We start from the raw sequence: 21,925 nt of genomic DNA, 5'->3' as shown, positions 1-21,925 counted from the left end.
GGGCTGGCGGGGCGGGGGCGGCGCTAGGCGGCGGCGAGGGCAGCCTCTGTCGCCGTTGCGGCGCGCCGCTGCGGTGCGAGGGCCCCTGACGGAGCTTGGCCGCGGCGCCATGGCGGGCGTGGGGCGGCGGCTGCGGGCCGCGCCGGGGGAGCCTCGGTTCTGAGAGGGGTCCCATCCCGCCGCGGGCCGGACCCAGCTCCGGCGTCTCCCCGGTGCTGCCGCTCGCCGCTGCCCCCCGCGGAGATGGCGTCGGGGCTGCGCGCCGCCGGCTTCCCCCCCTGGAAGCGGCACATCGCGGCCGAGCTGCGGCGGCGGGACCGGCTGCAGCGGCAGGCCTTCGAGGAGATCATCGGGCAGTGTAAGCGGGCCGCCGCGTCCCGGTCGCTCCGGGGAGAGGGGGCAGAGAGCCGCGGTGGGGACCTCGGGGCCTCGCTCGTCGCTTTGTCAGAGGAGTGGCTGCGGGTCGCTTCTTAGAGCGAGGGAAGTTGCTCAGTTTGGTTTGTTGGCTTTACTGGCAGAATAAGTAGTTGCTTCTCCCAGCCCCCTCGCCCACTAAGCCAGTTTTATTCTGTGCGTGAGGATTGTCTTCAAATTGTCTGCGTGGTTCCACCTCAGGGGTTGTGGATTCGCGAACAGTCGCGCTGCTGCCCATGTTCGTGAGCCTTTGTAGGACTTGGGGCGGCCCAGGGGCAGGTTCCCATCCAGCTCTTCCTGGCCCATCCATCTCCTGCCCCAGCTGCAGCAGGGCGAGGGGAAGCGGAGGGGTCACCGGGCGGCTGCTGGTTCACACGCAGAGGTGCTTTTTGTTATGGGGAGAAGCAAACAGAGCTCAGCAGGACTGTGTGCAGTGCTGAGTGTGACCAGGGCTCACTTCTCTGGCAGGGCTCTTTTCTTCATTGCTGTCAGATAAGGGACTATAAAGAGGTTGAACTTTGAACTTCTTGCATTTAATCAGATATCAATACACTTAAGTAATAGCAGTCTCCCTACCAAACTTTCATAGATCCAGTCCCTCACAGCATCTGAACTAAGGAGGAATTCTTGGAGCTGTTGTTGAATACTGCCTTAGCCTGCTGACATCAAAGAGGAGTGCTCGTTAGTGTGGTATAGACTTACGTAATGTTTTGTCATGTCCGAATAATTAAAGATACTAAGTTTTAGCTGGTGAAAAGAACAGGGTGGGAATCTGGTTTTGCTCTTTGGTTATTTTCTTATTGTCCTTTCAGATAACAAGCTACTAGAGAAGTCGGACCTTCACGCAGTGCTTGCTGATAAGCTGCAAGCTGAAAAGTACGACATGCAGAGCAGACATGAGATCAGGTATTTAAAACTTCTTTTGTGTCAGTCAGCTGTCTGTCCTGCGTGTTGTAACCCGAACCACTGATTGACGCATTGTACAGACAACTTCTAGGTTATTACAGTAACTTGGAGTTAAATAAAGTGAAAAACAGGTTGAACTAAAAAATAAGCTAAAACTCTAAATGTGATAAAGTTACAGTACTTTTACATTATGTGGTGGAGAAAGATTTGATCATGTTTTAGACAGAAAGTAATTTACCATGAATTCCAAGTATGGAAATGGACCATTTTGAGCTCTTACTTCTCCTGTGTTTGCCCGCTGTTAATACATAATGAATATGACCTGACTCTTGAAACTGTCCAATCTTAAAAGCATTGCAGAGAGAGACCATTGTCTTAGTTTCAGTCTGGAGGCTGTGTTACTGTGTAGAGTGGGCAGTGGAGAAATGCATGATTGTGAAATGTCAGTCCTAAGCAATCGTCTTACGCTTAAAAAAAAGAAAACACATGATCTGCCTGCTTTTAGCAGGATTTTATCAGGAAACTTCCTTTCTAATGTGGAAATAACACTAGTGCTGCAGGCAGCAGTCATGCTGTTTATTCTGTTGGCACCTGAATCCACTGCAAACCAGTATGCTAGCAGCGTCTCTGTTGTCTGGAGAACACGCAGATTCCAGCACGTAAGGACTACTGGGTTCTCCTTAGTTAGCTCAAAGTTACCTGCTTCCATAAGAATTGCTGCATCTGAAGTTTTTTTTTGCTGTATGACACAATGCTGTATGTGTGTCTCATTGGGATGAAAAGCAAATAAATGTCTGTTGTGTACTGCTACCACTGGTAAGGAAAGTACAACTCATTCTCCAGGAATTGTGGGCAGAACTTCAGTGTTTGGCCAGCAAGCTGGAGTTAACACCTTTGTGACTGTTCTCAGGAGCTTTCTGATGACTGTAGTTGTCTGGAACCAACTGTAGTTTATGGGAATCAGATCCTGATTGAACACCTATTCCAAAAGATGAGACTGAGAGTAGAAGAGAATAAGAAGAAATGAACAGTGTCTTCAAACTAAATACTAAGCAGAATTCTGATACTGCCCTTGGAATACGACAGTTCGTTCAAACTGAATGAATTTCCTAATACTAAATTAGTTGAAGAAAAATGCCTTTAATTACCATAACAGAAAGAAGGAGTATCTAGTTCTGGCTATAGATTTATGCACGGCCAGAATTATAGGACCTGTTGGATATCACCACAGGAGTTAGCCTGTTACCTGTTCAGACAACGGTTTTCTAGAAGTGCAGTGTCTTCTATTACAGCATTGGTTCAGGGTTCAGCGAGGTGTTTTTTGTTTGTTTTGAGAAGACCACTAAGTTAATGATGCCACTGTGGGGCCTTCCAGCTTCTGAATCATCATCTACTATCCTCTGGGTTGCTGTCACGTAGAATGACTGCAGAAATAGATGCTTGCAATTTCCTTGCAATTTTCTTGCAATTATAGGAATGAAATTATTTTATTGAAAAACTATAATTTAAAATACAGCTGCTCAGAGTCTCTGTGCAGGTGTGATACATATGTGTGCATGTGCTTTTAAAAAGCTAACTTATGTCTCTGTTCTCAAAGACGCGAGTGATCACCTTTACAATCATAGCTCTTGGGGGGGGGGGGGTTGGCATGTATTCAAACACAAAAACAATAATTTTAAAAAACTTCTTACCACAAGGGGCTAGAACACAGTTGGGGCAATAGAGAAGTGATTTGCAACACCTCGGACTGTAAAACCCAAGGCACTTGTTCCCTAGCTGGAGGCTCTGTCCACTATGGCATACTGTCTCCGGATACTGAGCATCTTCAAGGTCCACCAGCACCCTCCGAAACAGATTTGATTTGGTAAAACGCTTCTGTTTCTTTCAGCATTTGGAGAGTGTACTTTTAAAAGTTACTTGCCTTGGTGCAAATTCAGGCAAAGACTAGCTATCTTTCATTTGAGTTTCAATTCTATTTTAGGAACGTACAAAAAAAGTGAATGAAGTCCTCAGCAAATTTAATTTTACAGTACTGTATAAAGGCATTTTGGTTAGTGAGAGTTGTATTGTTGTGGAGTTTAGCTGTGGTTTAGTTTGTTATGGATGAACTGTATCTTGGCAGTGTAGAAAATCCAAGGGAGATAGTGTCCTGAGACCAACTGGCAAAGGCATGGAAGCAATTGGATTCTAGTTGGTGACATCTCTTCTTTCTCTCTCAAACTGCAGTCCAGGACATGACGGCACATGGAATGATGCTCAGTTGCAGGAACTGGCACAGCTGAAGATAAAGCATCAAGAGGAGCTGACAGAACTACATAAGAAACGTGGCGAGGTTAGAAAGTCCTCTTGTGTTTTGTATGGTTCAAACGTGGCCCTTTACAAACATGGCCTTAATTGTACCGAGTTCTTTCGTCATCGCTTTTTCATCATTTCATGTACAGCCTTTTTAAGCAACCCATGCTGATGAATAAAATAAATCAGAGATGGTTGGTCTTTCAAATTGGCTGCCAGGAAATAAGAAATTACATTGTTAGCATAGCATTATTTCTAAGAATTGCTTAGTTTTGTGTTTCATCAGTGCTTTTAACTGTATTTATTAGAGGAGGAAGGAATTAATCTAGCTTAGAGCTGCAAATGACCACCAGTTCTACACTGGAAAGACTTTAAATGAGCAGAGTAAGTGAGGGGGGTAAGTGGCTATGTGTAGTTCCATTTCTCTCTCACTTTGCAGGACTACTGATAGGTAGGAGTGGATAAAACAAGCAAAGGTTCAAAGTGCTATGATGTTCAACTGAAAAGGGATCACTGGTTCTGCCATGTAAATGCAATAGGGAGCCCAGAAGTTCCATCAGTTATGAGTTGGGCCTGTGAGAAAAGGTGCAATTTTTGGATGGGAAAATGCAGAGGCTCCACCAACAGAGTTGGGTGTGTAAAAACCACAGCAGTGGAGAGAATAAATTGAGGACCTAGTACCTGAATGCTACTCAGACTTTTATAGGGAGATGGCAATGACCCAGGGAAAGTCACGCTCCTTTGATGACACCTCACTGGAATTGTAGAGAAGTTCTAGTGTCAGTAATCCTGAGCTTCTCAAAGAGCAGGTAGCTTTCTACAGGAAGCATGCATTGGCTAGTCAAAGCGCTGAAAATTCCTTCTTTCCCCCCAGCCTGGTGTCCTGAGCCATCTACCCAGGCAGGCCCCCTTCTCAAAACAGTCTTCCTTCTTCCCAGGCAGCCGAGGCTCTGGGTGCTGTAGGGCTTTCTGCTGCTCACTGCCTGGGTAGCTGCGAGCTGGTAGCAGCAGTTCCTTAGCGTTGGCCTCTGCCCCTCTGTTTTCCTGTGCTCTGCAGAGGCTCCCCTAGCAACTTTGTTTGCAGCAAAGCTGTTTATGAAACACATATTTACAATATGTGAGTTGCACGTCTCCAGTGATGGCTGTCCATGAGTACCTGAAAGACCGATGCTTGGTTGTTGATACTTATTTGTTGGTTTGCTAATTTGGCAATTTCTAGTTACTCTGATTTTTTTCTATTTATTTATTTTTTCTGTAAATACATTGTTTGTGGCTTTACTGAAGAAACATGGGGGAAGAGAGTGAGATGCCAAAGGACAATAACTTTTTGAAAAATCATTTTTAAAAGTAGATTCTTTGATCTAATCCCCTGTGTGATAGGGACAATAAACAAATTGGTACAGAAGATCAAGAAAGACCCGAAAGGTATGCTTTGTGCTTCTAGTGATAGATTGGTCTGTGCTCTCAGTGGGAACTGCTCAGTATTTGTTGTCTAGCTGGCAACCCTGCATTTTTGTAATGCAAATTTCTTCTCTCCGTAGTTGGCCCAGTCTGTAATTGATCTGAATAACCAAATGCAGCAGAAGGACAAAGAGATGCAGATGAATGAAGCAAAGTGAGTAGGAACAGTTACTTCTGTGTGGTTGGTTTGAGACCCAAACTTCTCTCTGGGTAATTCATGTTAAGATATTTTCTAGGAGTCTTACCTACGGGCTAAAAACTCCTTTGTTGTGCATTGTGCAAATAGCACAAAGGTGATGGTATAGGTCCCAAAGGAGATCCTCATTGTTTTGTACATTTTGTTGTCCTTCAGGATTGCGGAGTATTTGCAAAAAATCTCTGAACTGGAGACAGAGTGCCAGGAATTGCGTAGCAAACTACAAGATCTTGAGCGAGCTAATCAGACACTGAAAGATGAATATGATGCTCTCCAGATCACCTTCAATGCCTTGGAGGAGAAACTGAGGAAAACTACTGAAGATAACCAGGAGCTGGTCTCACGTTGGATGGCAGAGAAAGCACAAGAAGCCAATCGCTTGAATGCAGAAAATGAAAAGGATTCAAGGTGAGATTGATCTCTTTTTGATAAACTACTTCCTAATATGCTTTTGAATAGTTAGGAGTGGATAGAATAAAACCACATCCAGCTTTGATCTCGAGACCTATGGATTTACGCACGGTGCAGTGAGAGTCCAGAACTTTGTGTTACTTCCTCTGGCCAGTACAGTTAAATGCTTTTTGAAAATATTTGTCTTTCAAATGAATAAAACATGTTCTTTTGTTTCTTGAGCAACAATGGACTATGGACTAAAGATCATAAATCACGCTGGCATTTTTTGTAGTATTAGACTTGCACTTTTTGTTTGTGTTGAGTCTTGATAATACTCCTAGTTTTAGCCTTTTTTAGCCTAAGCAATTTTTTGGCATCCTGTTAAAAGGAGGAGTTGCCATGAGACTAAACTGTGTGTAAAAGCAAATAATTTTTCTTCCACGTTACCTCTTGTTCAACAGCTAACGATACTTGGAGACCAAGGGCTCTAAGGCAAATATCATACTATGTGGTAGTTCTGTATTACTTCAACTAACATAAGCTTTTTTCTTTAAAGTTCTTGCAATTATTTGGTCTGAGCAAATCTGCAATTATATGGGTCATAAAGGGCTGATGTGCTGAAGGTATGCTGTAAGTGCACTTTGCCATACCATCTAGCTCAACTATCGGTATTGTCTGTGACTGTTCACAATAGGAAAACTGCCTCTTCTGCACTGAGTATCTGGAAAAGCAGGATAAAATTGGGGCAATATTCAGATTTTTTTTTTTAATCTTAGGAAGTCAATCAGAACTGTGTACAGTAATCTTTGAGATGAGATTAAGGATTTTTTTAAAATAACCATGTTTTCCTCTTCTTAGGAGACGACAAGCCAGGTTGCAGAAGGAGCTAGCAGAGGCTGCCAAAGAACCCCTGCCTGTTGAACCGTAAGCAGTCTTGATTTATGGAGTTCCTCTCCTTCATCACTTCCTGCTTCGGTTTTATGCAGATGCATGATAAATTACATCTGTGTTATTTCTAAATTTGGTGATGCAGAGGGGTGTTTAAACTTTGGTGTAAAGTCAAAAATGTACAGTAACTCTCCCTAGTTGAATTTCCAGAAGAAGGAACTCTGTTTTGACTAAAAAGAGATATCTGGACTCAAAGTCCTAAGAACAGTTCATACAGTGAATATGTATCCTTATCTCAGCAGGAGAACATTTGTTATGTAGTGCTCTTGGTCTTCCAAATAGTTCTGTAATCATGGAGCAATACACTTTGGAGAGAGCTACATTTCATGTGCGTGAACTACAAATAGCTGTGCTCATGCATTTCCTGTTGGAACAGGTGCTGTGCGAGTTGAGGTGAAAAGATGCTGACCAATTCCATACTGGAATAGGTTTATACTGTAGGAAAAAAAAATTTAGAAAGATGCGGTGTTACTTTTCCTGGCAATCCAGAAATAAGCATCTCAAGTCTACTGTTCTTTGCAGCAGCCAGCTGCACGTGAATATTCACTGCCGTGTTTATTCCTGGATAATCTTTAATCAGCTGACTGAAATGGGAAATTGGTGGTATATGTGCTTTGTGCCAGGTTGATAAGGTTATAGGGTGTTAACCCCCCTGCCATGAGCCAGGACACCTCCCGCTAGACCAGGTTGTACAGAGAGAGGAAATCTGTGCGATTTTTTGTGGCTATCTTCCCTGTTAAGCTTCTTCCTCTCCTTTATCCAAAGAGACTTTCCTATCCTAGAGCTGAGCTCAGAGGTACCTATGGCACAATGTCCTGAATATTTTATTTCCTCTTGTGGTGATGATGGTCTCAATGTTTCATAAATTATTTGATATGAGATGCTGAGAAGTTGGAAAGAAGCCTGTTTAAAAAAAAAAATACTTTTATAAATTATTCAAACTCTGCTTCACAGATGTTTTTGATTTCCTTTTGATTTCATAATTTTAGAGGGTTTTTACTGTATAAATACGCTGCTTACTGAAAGGAAAAACTGCAGCATTTAAAGAAGTATGCTGTGATGTTTAAATTCACTTCAAAAATGTGAAGTTAACATGGGAAGTTCTTTTGCTATATACAATTTTAGTATCTTAAGATTTTGATTTTAAAAAACAAGTATCTCCAAAACGTGTGGGTGTTCTATAGAAATATCAACCTGCTACTATCAGCCAGGGTAGGTATTTTCCATAGCCTCCTCATACACGCTGTCCTCCAAAATTTTAGAAATTCAATCACAGCTATGTTTATGAAATGTGAGATTTAAAATGTTCCCATCCTCTTCAGCGCTTTTGCAGCTGAGATAGTCTTTCCTGATGGCAGGCATTAGTTTATTCGTACTTAAATGCCAAATTTAAACTTCCTGATCAGTCAAATGTCATCAGGTTGACACAATATGTTTAAAAATAGTTTGTCCTGCAAAATCAGCAGTGCTTGAAGGAAAAATCCTAGGCTGTCAGAGCCCGTGATAACTAATGGGAGAAAAACCTTCTGGCATTCGCTAAACAGCTTAGCTGGATTAATTTATGGCGCATAAATTGGAACCTCACAGTTATCTTCAGTTATACACTGGCGTGTAAATAACGTGGTGACCCAAAACATGCTCGTGCTTACAGTATAGAAAGTATTAGGACTTACTTGCTGTGGATGAAGAGGGAGAGTTTAAGCCCTTTTGCTTACCTAATAAAACCTTGTTTTGGAAAAAAAAAAGGCAAAAAAAAAAAGGGAAAAATGTAAATAGGGTATTACTATATTTGGGGCCGCAATGACAACTCTGATTTTTTGCTGTTTGGTAATTGTTTCATCTAATAGAGTAGCAAAGTCTTGCTTGGATCCTTACAGCATATGTAGCACTGCAGGCTGAGATACAATGCCTGTAGTAAAGAGAATCCGCAAAATGTGCCTGTCAGCGTAAATACAGAGGGGAAAAACTGTCACTGAGGAGTATAATTGGCAGTTTGAAAGAACAAACCTGAATTTGTGTTGCATGTGCTTGTTTTCCAACAGTGTATGTTGAATGTAGTGTCTGAGCGACAGCTAGATCGGTGTCTGTTGTCTTGATCTACCTCCATGTCACCCAGCTGAGTAAACCTGGATGTGGGCTGGGGTCAAGCAGTACCAACCATTCGGTTCCCATACATCAGTAGGCGGCTTCTACGGGAGGCTGTGTGTGGCTGGTTGGAAACGAGGTGTTTTCTCTTACTTCAGCAGGGATGATGATATTGAAGTGCTTGCGGATGAAACCTCCGACACAGCTGAGGAGACGTCTCCAGTGCGAGCTGTTAGCCGAGCATCCAGGTTTGTGCACAGAGATTTTTGTACCCTGTCATTGAGGAAGAACAAGAGATTTAGAACAATTAAAGGAATGATGTTGGGAATATTACTTAGTTTTTACTCACCTTTATCTGGAGCACAGTTCAGTATTTCCACCTCTTAGGTACTTCCTGCTTTCCAGTAGGAAACTCGCTACAGGCTGTGTTTTCTGTTACTGTGCTCTAGATGTGTTGTGTTTTCCCTTTGCTGTTTTAACCAAGCTAAACTAGTGTCTGAAAATGTGGTAATGGTAAAAACAAAGGTTTAAAACTAAAATGGGCAATAAAATGGATACCACAGTGCCTGTTCTATTTTATCTGTTACTGTGCAAGGTATCAACATGGCTTTGCAAACAGCTGGGCTTTGGGATTCTATTGAAATACTGAAACTATCTTCACCTAGATTAAATTCATTTTTTCCTAAAATCATGAGTGGAAAGTAAGAGGGAATTATGAGAGCCTGGATTAATTTGATTGAAACTTAATACTTGGCAAATTGTTATATCTAAAATCAGTAATTCACAGAGTGGATGCTGAGGGCAGTTGAAGAAACTCCCCTCACAGCTGTGCTCTGAGTTGTAGTTTGGTGGCTTTTGTACTGATGCCTGCCTTTGGTGTTTTCTGACTTGGGACTGGGTCTGTGCGGGAGGGAATCTTTCCAGAGACTTGGTGCTATGAACTGTGTTTGTCTTGATCTTTATTTGGAGAAGCTATTCACAAGGTTTAAACCTGTCCTCCCCTCCTTCAGTAAGCGACTCTCCCAGCCAGCTGGAGGCCTTCTGGACTCTATCACTAATATCTTTGGGTAGGTTAGAACACTTTCACCTCCTTGTTTTATGTATTGGTTTCAATGTACACCAAAATCTTGGTGATGCAGGGAATACAAACAGTTTCAGCCTTTCTTCTAGCTTCTGCCTTTCTTTTTTTCTTTTTTGTTCTCCTCAACTTCCTGTTTCTTCCATCTTGCCGTGTGCTGACCTCTGACCTTTCCCTCCAGTCTGTCTGACTCTCCCCTTTTGGGACATCAATCTTCTGATGCTGCCAGGTGAAAAACATTATCCGCTCTTAGTCTAGCATGTAAATGTATTCCGTTGGATTGACATGGAACAAACCTGCATTATCCTGATTAGTTTTCAGATATTGATATCCCTGGCTAGAAACTGTCTGCAGTTAGAGATGCAATGAGCCCCTCTTTGCGGAGAGAATATGTGGGATTTGCTCTTAATTTCCACTGCACTTAGCTCCTCTAATAGGGTTATTTTGAAAATAAGTCTTTGGGTTCTGTGCTTAGTGTCCAGAGTGGAGCCAGACCTTCTAAGTCAAGCTCTCCATTAGGTGGATGGTCTTTGCTTAAGTGGTGCAGCCTGAGCTTTTGACTGGAGTGTTTTGCTGCCTGGAACGTAGTGCTGCAGTGATGTTCAGTCTCCCTAGACACAGTGACAGAGCTGCAGTCTCTCCAGCTAAGCTCAGCTGCAATCACTCCCATGTTTCTGTGCTATTAGAAAAAGATGTCTGCTTCAAGATGAGGTCAGTAATCAGTTCTGGTAACTTATCTGGCATACTGTGAAATATCTAAAGCCACAAGCGGATGTAGTGCTGTATGATAAATGTTTTTGAAAGACTGGATAAAAGAAAGTAAAAACTCCACCCCCCATTTTTTTATCCCTGTACAGTGTAGTTAAGTGACAGGTACAGATCTGGATGAACTCAGGAGAAACCATGTTAATTAAGTTTGTTTGTAAAATATTTCTTTGTTTCATCTCAGGAGACGTTCTTTGTCCTCGTACCCTGCTCCCCAGGATAGCGCAGAGCCACATCCGGGTGCCAGTAAAGAAGTGAGAGTGCCCACTACTGCAATATGTGTCTTTGTAAGTACAGAAGGAATTCCCATTTCTACCATCCCTTTTACTGTCTTTGGAGGAAGTGAATCCTATCTGCATCCTGGACATTGATCTCCTGAAACTGCTTCCATTGACATGGCCAAACGAGAAGGAATTCTTGATTTTGTAGCGTAGTTCAGCCTATTTAATTTTTAGCCCAAAAGTTTCTCAGAACCTTTGCGTTCCCAGGTGTGGTTCTGTTCCACATGTCCCTGATGTCTGTTTTGCTGAGGTCGATGATGACTAGTAAAAGGTCTGATGGCACAGGGGAGTTACACCCCATTACCGTCTCGGCTCCCAGCAGTCCTTGTTCTGTCATGCCGTAGTAGAGCTATGACTGAGGAAGAGACTGCTGACAGTTTGGGATTAATTCAGTTCCAGTTCTCCACAGTGAAGGGGTTGTGGCACTGAATGTCATCCAACAGACGTGGTTAAGAGGAGCTTGTGGTAGTGGGGTGTCTTCATTGGTTGTGTGTGATCTAAAGTTTTCAAGCTGAGACCTCCTTTATGCATTGCTGTGGCCTCACGAGGCCAAACTTAAATTTCCATGATGGGTGTTGTCTTCTGAATGAAATGAAAGATACTGTGGTGGATCGTCTTGTAAAATAGTTGTTTGGACATTCCTCTTGAGTTTTCTCAGGCGGTCCATCAAAAGCTTTTTCCAATGCTACCATAGATATGAAATTACTTGATTTTTTTTTCTCCATTCAGAAAAATGGAGTGGCCATATAGATAGAGTTCACAGCAGCATGGAGGCTTGTGTGCTGCTGGCCTGCTCTGTTTCCTTCTCTAGTGGAAGTTGTGTGGTGGAGGGAGTGGTAGCTGTGTTACCTGATGGTGAGAATAGGGCCATAACCTATGTGACAGTGTGGAGCTGGCTTGAGTAGGGAGCTTCACAGGAGGCGTTCCTGACTATGGTATGTGATAAAGCCTCTCTCCTCCTCTGGCTATGTACAGCAAGTGGAGTTGATTAATAAATGAAAATCCTAAGTAATTTTGTCATATACGTGTATGAGGTGTTCAAGACCCATGTGAGAGGCTGTTTGTACCTTTCTCTGAATCTTCTGTAACACCGTCTGAACTTCTAGAGCAGCACAGTGTGAGGGGGCAAGCCACAGTAAACTCTGCTGACCCTTAATCTTGGCAACATGGCAAATGCTGCCCTGTTCTAATTCCCTATTGTTGCAGCAGGGATAGAAGCAGTCGCAGTGGTAAGTCTGTCAGACTGGCAGGATGGAGGTGATGCTTGGTTAGCAGAGAGATATTGAAAGGAAAAACTGCTTCCTCATTCCATGACAACCCATATGTTCCTCCTGGAGATGATCTGTGTTACATTTTAGTTCCTGTTTTTGGAGCCCAGGTGGAGTATGAGGACATGTCTAGGTCCAATAGAGCAGTGCAGAGCATTCTGAAAATGAATGGAAGGAGTCTGTCAGACGTTTGGCAGATGTCGAGAGTCTTGGATTTCAAGGAGTGATGAGGGCTCATATTTGGAGAGAGAGAAGCAGAAAAGGCTTGGTAGGGAGGAGGAGGTTGTCACTTCAGCCAGCATTGTGGGATGTCATTTCTGAGCAAGAATTTTGACTAATTTTGTTCAGAATGGCTCTTCTGCACTTCTAGAAAGACCAGGCTTTTGAACTGTGATGACCACTAAATATGAGCTGACAGAACAAGTTGAAGCAACAAGTTCCAGGAGAAAAAAAGTTTCCAGAAAACTGATTTCACAAGAACACTTACCGACAGTTCTTTAAAAAATAAAAAATAGAAGTACAGCAAATGAGTGAAGAACATGGTATTAATATTGTGGGGGAAGAAAAGGGGTAAGTACTGTAAGACTGTAAAATTGTCGGGTAAAAAAAGGATTTTGATACTAAAATTACCATTCCTGTTGAAGGTTAAGAATCACTATTAAGTGGCCAAACCAAGCTTCAAAACATCAAGCTGTGCAAAAGCTTTAAAAAGTGCTTTTAACGCTGCGCCTGTTAATAGGAGCCACGGCTTAAACCCAAGTTCCCTGTGAGCGAAGTGCTGTTCCAAGTCACAACCATGCTGTTATTATTTAATTGCAATACAAGGCTGCAGTATCTCCAATACAGTGCATGAATGCACTTAATTTGTTATGGTGTCTTCAAGCAGACTTTCCAAACTCAAGCCTGACTTGTGTCCTGTGGTTGCATAAACTGGCTGGATCATATTCCGTTGCTGGCTCTAGGTGAAGAAATAAAAAGTTAATTTCCTTCTGTGACTTGTCACCAGTTCATGTTCTCTCTCCTTTCCTTATTTTTTTTCTGTTATAACTGAAAATAAAAGCTGTAACTTACGAAGACTGAACTTACAAAGCATTGTAAGGCTTCTGGTAGTTTATTGTCAGGATTAAGCCTTTGCTTGTATTTTCCTTCATAGGCTCTTGATTTCTTTAGATAAGAAACAGCCTTTTTGCTCTGTTTGTATGCCATCAACCATAGTTTCAGCCCATGGCTTTATTTCCGATGTGCTGCTGGAAGATTTACCACTGTAGTTCTGTATTGCCTTTAAGTTCTATAGCTTTCTAATCCGTGGGCTTTGGGTCTATGCTAACTCCACTTTGGGTGGTTGTTCTGTTCCTCCTGCTCCTCAGGATGCACACGATGGGGAGGTGAATGCAGTGCAGTTCAGCCCTGGCTCCCGGTTACTAGCAACAGGAGGCATGGACCGGAGGGTTAAGCTTTGGGAAGTCCTGGGAGGTAAACGTTTTCACTGTGGGGTATTGTGGGGTATTAAATAAACTCATGTTATAGTTCACTTTGTGTCAGCTTCTGTTCTAATCCATTGCTTAAGTTTTGTTTGTCTTTCTCTGTGCAGATAGATGTGAGCCCAAAGGTTCCCTCTCTGGTAGTAATGCTGGGATTACAAGCATAGAATTTGATAGTGCTGTGAGTATCTGTGATATCCACTGTTTGTAATTGGGTATAAATTAAGAAACTCATGTTGTGCTCTGCTACCAGCATTCTGATGCTTTGAGAAGTTAGTTAAGGTATGAATTAACACTTACGAAGAGTTAACTGCAAATGGTCCAAAATTATACAAGAGATAAGCTGCAGTCTGTGTAATTCTGAACTTGGCTTTGCAACTCAGATGCAGCTCAGACATCAGCTTTTATGGGCTACTTTGATAAAATGCTTTAGGCTTTGTGTAACATGGAATCAGTCTTTCCACTAAAGGTGACATAACAGCACAAAAGCAGCAAATAGCACTGAGACTTTACTTCTGTGAAGCTTTTATTTTAACGGGTGCTTTGCTGAGGTCTGTGACGAATAGCAAAAGCTCTCATTGTCTTGAGACTTGCACTTCCATTACCTTTTCTCCCAGCAGTTTCTCACCAGAATACAGTCACACCACAATACTGGTGTGACTGGCAGCATGTTTGCTGACAGCTCATGGTATGCTCGGTTCTTGTTAACCTAAAGTATTGCAGATAGGATTGTGATCAGCATCCAACAGACCTACTTGAAGGAGTTTGAGGTCTTGGATTGTTACATCTGGACATAGGATCTGTCTCTTCTGCCAGGGCTGCTTCCATAACACAACACATAGAGACTAGACCAAAGCTGAAGTAATTTCATCAATTTGGTGATTCTCTGTGCTGAACTTTACTGACACACATCCATAGCATTTTTCCTTCGGATGTTAACTAGCTCATTAGAGATTTGCTGGGGTGGTTAATCTGCATGATAAGTTAGTTCTGATTTTTATTTGTTTAAGGTGGAACACATTTGAGGTGAGAGCTGCCTGAGGTGAGATGCTGATGGACTTTAAGGACTTGTTTTTTGCCTCACAGAAGTCTTTGAGTTTCTCAGGAGTATAAGTGTGAATCTCGCAGTGAGCACTTTTCATCTGGGATGACTTGAAAGCCCTAAGCATAAAGCCATGCACAAATCTACCTGTCTGTCCTTGAATGGATGTAGTTCTTGGAATCTTAATATGTTAGAGTTGTAATGAAAATGGCAAGAATTGGGCCAGTTCTCCTCTGAGGAATGCTGCTATTGGGAGGGTTCTTCCCTGTACAACATGACGGCAAAAAGAATAGATAAGGGTGAACTAGAATTCAGTTCCTCACTGCAGCAGCTGGGGGCAGAAGAAGGAGAAAGTACTTTCTGGTCTGGTTATTGTTAACTCCTTTCATCTGTAGTCATGATTCCACAATTCGCTGTCACTGTTTGGTGAGAAGAAAAAGCTACGGCGTTCTAGAAAGTTGTCACGCTAGCTTTCCTTGCTGGTTATGTGCTTATTAGGTTTTTGTTCTTTTTTTTTTTTTCCCCTTGGCAATATAGCACTAATACGGCTCTAATGACTTATTGGAAATACTTAATACTTTTCGTTTCCATATTGACTAGCAGCAGTAGTTTTAAATTAATCTTGTATTCGCAGGGTTCTTACCTCCTGGCAGCTTCAAATGACTTTGCCAGCAGAATCTGGACGGTTGATGACAATCGATTACGGGTGAGTCTCTTGAAGAAGTCAAAGAGCTCAGGATGTTTTTGTCCTGTATTTCCAGTTTTGTGTCTAAGGGGGCCAGTATAGTTTTGAAAGCTGGACACTTACAGACACTTTCAACAATTCTTTTTGTTAAACAGATCTTTATTTCTCTTTAATTAAAAAATCTTTGCAGCAAGACCTAAAATAAAGTATTGGTCTCTGTGTAACCACGTATTTACTTAATATGAAACTTTACATCCCTCTATGTGGAAACTTAAATGCTTCTTATTGTTCTTGAAGAGCTACTTAAATATTTTAGCTTCAGTCTAAGGAGAGAGCTGCTGAAGAAGGGGGTGCAGGAAAGGGGTTTGTTTTTGTGGAAGTCGAGGCAGTATTCTTGAGTCCTTGGCCTAGCTGTTAAAGGCAGCAAGCCTAAAGGTGCTTGAATTTATTCTCAATATCTTTTGAAAGATTCCTTCTTCGTACTCACATTCTTATCCAACAGTTTAGCTCATGTTTAAAGAAGGGTTTACTTGTGACTGACCATAAAAAAAAAAATCTCTTTTCAGCTTTCCATAAGGCTTTGTTTGTTACCATTCCTATGTACACTTTTCCTCAACTTTTTATTTTAGGAAGCTGCTACTTTGATTTGAATCTTCTGGTACGTCACATGTGAATTATAACCTACAGCTGCATTGTAATCCACTGGGTAGTTCCCAGTCTGGGGAAGTCAGGCCTTGTTTATGGAAGTGACGAATGCATCAGGTTCTTTTGCAGCTTTTCTTTGGCTGCAAATTCTACAGTTGGTTGTGAGTTATTGTGAGTAAAAGTTTAGCAGGCTAGCGATAACTAACTTCTTTGCGATGAGTAATCCCCACAAGCATCTATCTAGCTTCACAATATCGCCCTGTAATTTTTCTGGTAGTCTTGGTGACTAGTGCATTCACTGCTCATTTGCTAGCGCTGAGATAAAATACTGCATTGTTTCAAGTATGTGGTATGGATTTGTCATGCCTTGCACGTGAGCAGGAGGCAGTGAAGCTGAAATCATGGTAAACTTTGCCACAAATTCAGTATTTAAATGCAAATAAGTATATGTAATGACTGTGCATCAACAGCAGAAAAGAGATGCAGATCTTCCTTTCTGAAATGTGTCCTTTCTTGAGACCACGTGGTCTTTACGGGATGATGCATTGCTTCAGAGTTTGTTGTGGATTTAATTGTTTTTTGTGTGTTTTTTATCAAGCTTTGCTCACATTCCTTTCTCTTCTCAGGTTTGTTCTTCTGTATTTCCCATCCCAGATTGCTTCGTGTAATTTGACAGTCCTTTGAGTATTTCAAAAAAAAAAAAAATTTGATTATATACCAGAGATTTCTCTTGTGTTTTTTTTCCCCAAAGGTCTTACTTCAGTCGCTCATTATTTGTTTTGTGATTTGGCATGTAAATATTCAGCAATTTGAAGTGAATGCAGTTCATGTTCCTCTTAGCCCCAGAGAGCCTTCCCCTGCACTGGGTGAAAACAAAGGCAGTTACAGAAACTGCTGGAGGGAGTTTTTCTAAAATCTTTGGTTGTCTTAGCTTTCAGGTTTGAGAATGTAACAACAGATGAGACTAGATATCCTGCCGTATCCTTGAGAGGATCTCATTATAAAAACCTGAAAACACCATTTCCCTCTTCAGTAATCCCTTCTCCTCATTTCTCATGCAAGGCTGTGCTGCAGTTGCCATCTACCCATGAAACTAGGGTGTAATGGGGTGTTGTGAAGGAGAGCTCACAGGTTCCCTGGATAGCTAAAGAAATTGCAGCCACGGGTGACCTGTGTCTCAAAACTTCAGGCTGAGCTCTGCGGTACTTAACATTCCTACTCAGTGTTGATCGCTGTTTATATATAGATCTTTTTTTTTCATGCAATGCAGTAGACATGAAAATCGTGACTTAAGGTTGTGATGTTGTTGTATAGAATTGGTAACCTATGAGAAAACGAGCAAGTGGAACTGTGCGCTTTTACTGTGTAAATCTCTTTTCCTCAGCACACTCTGACAGGTCACAGCGGTAAAGTTCTGTCAGCCAAGTTCTTGCTGGACAATGCACGCATTGTTTCGGGAAGTCATGACCGGACCCTCAAGCTCTGGGACCTCCGCAGCAAAGTTTGTAAGGAAGCCTAACTTTTCATCCACGTTCTCTGTTTCTAGTGGATGTAAATGGAAGTCTGCCATAAACCAGATAATTTCATCTTCTTCTTAGTCTAAAAAAGCAAAAACCAGCAGCCATGCTACATTCTGTTGTTGTTCCAGTAATCAGATTCTTTCTGCTTGTTACCTAAAATAAGAATAAGAAATCATGTATACAGGAAGCACTGTTAATGCTATTATATTAAGAGCAGCTGTGTTCTGTGAGCTTTCTTTGTTTATCAATCTATGGAGTGGGTATTTTAGTCTTCCACTAAAAAGGCTTCCACTTGGAGCCAACTCAGTTGTTTATTTTATTAACCCTGAGGTATATGGAAATATCTCTTGGAAATGTGTCAGAACGTATCAAATGAAGGAGTTGCTCAGATTCAGATTTTTCTTCGTGAGAAACACTTTATTTCCTAATCTGCTCTTCTACTGATGGCTCTTGAACTTGCTTGAACGAGAGAAGAATCGGGATACAAGGCTACCCTAATACATACCCCAAACATAGGTCATGTTGACAGTTTCACGTTCTTTAGCAGTAGCAAATTATAGCTAGCTAAATAGGAAGTGGAAGTAAAGCAGCTGTCCTGGGAGCATTTAAAGGGATTTTAGATACAGCAAAGGAGATTGAAAAGGGCAAAGAGGTTGCTGAAGACTTAAGTCAGGATTATTCTAAGATAGTTTGACTGCCCTGTGATGCTCTGTGGGCACTGCTCTGTGTAGCTGCTGTGTTACGTGTGTGTATAGTGATTATTTTCTGACTCTGTTTTCATCAGATCTGATTTATCCTTTTTAGGTATAAAAACAGTGTTTGCAGGATCTAGCTGCAATGACATCGTATGTACCGAGCAATGTGTAATGAGTGGACATTTCGATAAGAAAATTCGTTTCTGGGACATCAGGTAAAAGTTGAGAGTGCTTACACTGCAGCAATAGCTCTAGAATTGTTGTCCAAGTGTAAGCTGCTAGGCCACTCTTCTTCCTGAGCGTGGAAGCTGGAGAGACTAGTCTGAGTTTTAGAAAGCTAGTGAAAGAACCATTTGTTACTGCTCTTATTACTGTGTGGTTTTTTTTTTTGTGGGGTTGGGATTTTTTTAGGATGCCTTTTTTTCCTGGAAAGGCAGTCTGCTTCATTGCAGATATTTTGTGCTGGTCAATACTTGCCTCTCTAGACGTTATTTAGTTTTTCAGTGGGTGGAGTTGTGAGGAAAATAGGGTCTGGCTGTTGGCTGGTATTGTTGCCCACAAAGTGGGATCTTGCTGGGGAAAAACTCAAAATGTGAGAATAAGCCAGTAATTCTTTCTCTTCCTCTTTCACATTAAGATAAGTCAACGTTTTGATGCAATGGTTTGGCTTCTGGACTCTGGTTTACTGTTTTCTTTTTTCTTCCCATCTTGTCTTAGGACCGAAAGCATAGTAAAAGAACTGGAGCTGCTTGGGAGGATCACAGCTCTGGACCTGAACTCCGAGCGAACAGAGCTGCTGACCTGTTCCCGTGATGATCTACTAAAGATCATTGATCTGCGGGTTGGTGCTGTCAAGCAAACATTCAGGTGAGCGTGCTCCCCTCAAGAACACTTGGAATTTCAAACCTCTGGTTGCTGATTGCTCTCAATATCGGATTTTTTCAACATTTCTATGGACTGCTTTGTCCCCTATCTTTTTATGAATCCCACATTGGTAGCAAAGTTCTCTGCAGTCTAACAGCAAAGCTCTGTTATGGTGTGTCTTTTCATTTGCCTCTATAAAGGAGGTAGATGGGAAAGGTAAAGGAAAGAACTACTTCAGACATGATTTTTTTGTGTATGAGAAACAGGAATTGTGATAAAGGGGTACTGGAGGTTATTCTGAACCATCTTCGTAAAAATGATGTTACAGTTATCTGATTTTAACTTTTCAGTGCCCAAGGGTTCAAATGTGGCTCTGACTGGACGAGAGTTGTGTTCAGGTAAGGTCAGATATAAGGAAGATATCCTCTGTTTAAATCTGATCCCCAGCAAGTGAGAGATTCATCATGTTTGGCTGTATTGTCTCCATTTACAGCTAGAAAAACTTTGGACAGAATTTGTTATTTGCTCAAGGCTACCTCTTATTCAAGACAGTGTATCTGTACGTCTTGATCAACTTTCTTGGAGGCTTTCTGATTTATAAGTTCTTTTGCTCTTAGCAGATGCTAACACAGTTTTTTAAAGAATACACAATACCAAGTTGCTTGCTTAGGAAGTTGAACGTGAAATGATGATTTGTACTTATAAATTGCTGACTTGAAGAAAATGTTTTGTGCGTTCTACTCCTCTGACCTCGTAGCCCTGATGGTAACTACGTGGCTGCTGGTTCAGCTGACGGGGCCCTCTACATTTGGAATGTGCTCACTGGGAAATTGGAGAGGACTCTTGCAAAGCATCACAGGTGAGGGGAAGCTGGCCATTTAATCTGAAGCAGGGACCTAGGTTGTGAACCTTGATGAGCGATGAAAGAACTGTAGTCATACAGCTTTACTGTTCACATTGGTGTGCAAGAATTTTAATTCAGATTCTTTGTGAATTCTTGTCAGTATTCTCAAGATTGACCTAAGGTTAGGTTTGTTATTGTTCAACTTCTTAAATTGACATATGATTCTAATAAAGTACATTTAACACATTCTGGAAAAAACAGTATCCCTGTTAGGCTATTGAAAGCAGGACTATCCTGAGAGTTGAGAATAAAAGTGCTTGTTCTTTTGTAGTCAGGGTACTAGAATATTTCATTCCCTTGTTAAGTGCTGTTGTGGAATTAGCTTTTGGTTTGTTTGTTTTAAACTTATACCTGGCTTCCCTTTCAGTTCTTCTATCAATGCAGTCGCGTGGTCACCAGCAGGTGCCCATGTGGTCAGTGTGGACAAAGGAAACAAGGCTGTCCTGTGGGCTGAATTTTGACTGGACGGAGGGTGGAGGGCAGAGCGTCCGGCGCCTCTGTGTATGGCGGTGCTGGTCCGTGGCCAAGCAGAATGGAGACCCGAGCCCAGATCCATCCGGAACGGGGATATTGACAAGTGCGTGGGCTTTGCTTTCCAGAGGAAAGTTCCAAAGCAGTGGAGAAGGAGCCTGAGTCAGAGACTTCTTATGGCTGTAACCACACTGTGGCACTCGGACTTGGCAAGGGATTAGCTGTTCTGGATGGAGAATGCTACTTAGTCATGCCTTTACGTGCAGTAGCTATGCACCAAGTGGAGCTGAAGATACTAGCGGGATTCCTCACCAGACAGCTGTGCCAAATACTCTTATCACACAAATGTACCTACAGCACTTCTGAGTTGGAAATGTTGGAAAGAAGTTACTCTGTATGCTGGCTTAATACATGTCCTGTCTCCTGTGTTCCATTTTTGTGGCCTAGTTCAGGTGTGGGGTGAGAAGATCCTGAAATGGGGATGGGTCCTAGGCAGGCTGAAGTGTTGGGAAGCTTTGGTAGCATCTCCAGTAGCTCTGGCAGCTCTGCCTTTGAGTTATCAGCTCAATTCAGAGCTGCTCTGATTCTGACACAGGTTCTCCAGTGCTGTCATGCAAACTCCTATCAGTTTTATCTGATTTTAAGGAGACTGTTCTTCAGGACTTAAGCACCCTTTTGTTAAAATGCCCCTCAACAGCTGGGGTACCACAAAATAGGAGATCTTAAATCTTTTTACTCCACAGGCAATTGGGTTAGTGGGTGTGATGAGAGAAGTTGAGCTTCTGCCGTGCTGCTGTGCTAAGGAATGTAGTCATACTGTGACTTCAGTACCAGAACAGAGATGTTTGGTCCCTTCTTCTGTTCATCCGTCCTGTCCTGGAGGCTGTCAGTAGAACACAGGGGAGCAGCGGGGTTAAATCTCAATTCCATTGTTTTGGTGCTGGCAATTCCAGGCCTCTTTTCTCCTTCTTGAGCACATGTGCAATATTCCCGTCTGCGCTGGAGCCCTCTCTCTGCTATGGAGCAGCGTCTTGGCTCTGTCCCTGTTAAAGCATCCAAAACCACAGTGTGGCTGGGTGTGAGCTACCTGGTGACTTTATCCAGCTAAACCTATCCACATCGTCTGGGCCTCAAGACAAGCCACCAGCGTTTTATTGCCTTTTTATTTGCACTTTATTTTCTTCTCTCCTGATTGTGTTTTACTAAGGAAGTGTGTTCTTTGGAGGGGCTGGGTTAGTGGGCAGCTGCTGTAACAGGCGTCTCACTAACCTAGCCTTTTGCTCAGGCACCTTCTGTCGAGGGGAATTAGAGTATACAGGGCAAACTTTTTATTTATTCAGCTGCCCATAAGAACTTGATTGTAAATAAACCTGTGTTCTGCTTTTAAAAACCCCACAATGTTCTGATTCATTTGTGTGTGTGCTTGTGTGTGAGATGTTCTGAATGAGCAAAGAGTGGGGACAGAAATGTCTTTCTATGCTGCTTTCCTGATGAATCGTAGACTTGGGTTCAGCCGCATTGTGGGATTTGG

General features: G+C 42.3%; 1 protein-coding gene across 7 annotated transcripts; it reads left to right on the top strand.

The window, feature by feature from the left end:
- The first annotated feature begins 69 nt into the window (after positions 1-69).
- ATG16L1 (autophagy related 16 like 1) lies at positions 70-21,784 on the top strand. 7 transcript variants are annotated; one of them, XM_083849402.1, is made up of 19 exons: positions 88-358; positions 1,004-1,095; positions 1,227-1,320; positions 3,547-3,652; positions 5,154-5,227; positions 5,426-5,677; positions 6,521-6,586; positions 8,854-8,943; positions 9,706-9,762; positions 10,723-10,825; positions 13,455-13,560; positions 13,679-13,749; positions 15,245-15,316; positions 17,325-17,445; positions 18,265-18,370; positions 18,873-19,022; positions 19,370-19,417; positions 19,777-19,878; positions 20,291-21,784. In XM_083849402.1, the coding sequence occupies exons 3-19, from the start codon at positions 1,298-1,300 to the stop codon at positions 20,382-20,384; spliced, it is 1,641 nt and encodes a 546-aa protein (XP_083705528.1). In that variant the 5' UTR covers positions 88-358; positions 1,004-1,095; positions 1,227-1,297; the 3' UTR covers positions 20,385-21,784. The 7 variants fall into 7 exon arrangements, with proteins under 7 accessions (XP_083705523.1, XP_083705525.1, XP_083705524.1 ...); XM_083849401.1 differs by having other exon boundaries at positions 1,004-1,104; XM_083849397.1 differs by lacking the exon at positions 1,004-1,095 and having other exon boundaries at positions 70-358.
- Positions 21,785-21,925: the final 141 nt, after the last annotated feature.

Source organism: Anser anser (assembly GCF_964211835.1).
Source record: "Anser anser genome assembly, chromosome: 9".
In the NCBI taxonomy this organism is placed as follows: Eukaryota; Metazoa; Chordata; class Aves; order Anseriformes; family Anatidae; genus Anser; species Anser anser.
The sequence above is the reverse complement of the archived record's forward strand: the minus strand, read 5'-3'. Positions and strand labels throughout refer to the sequence as shown.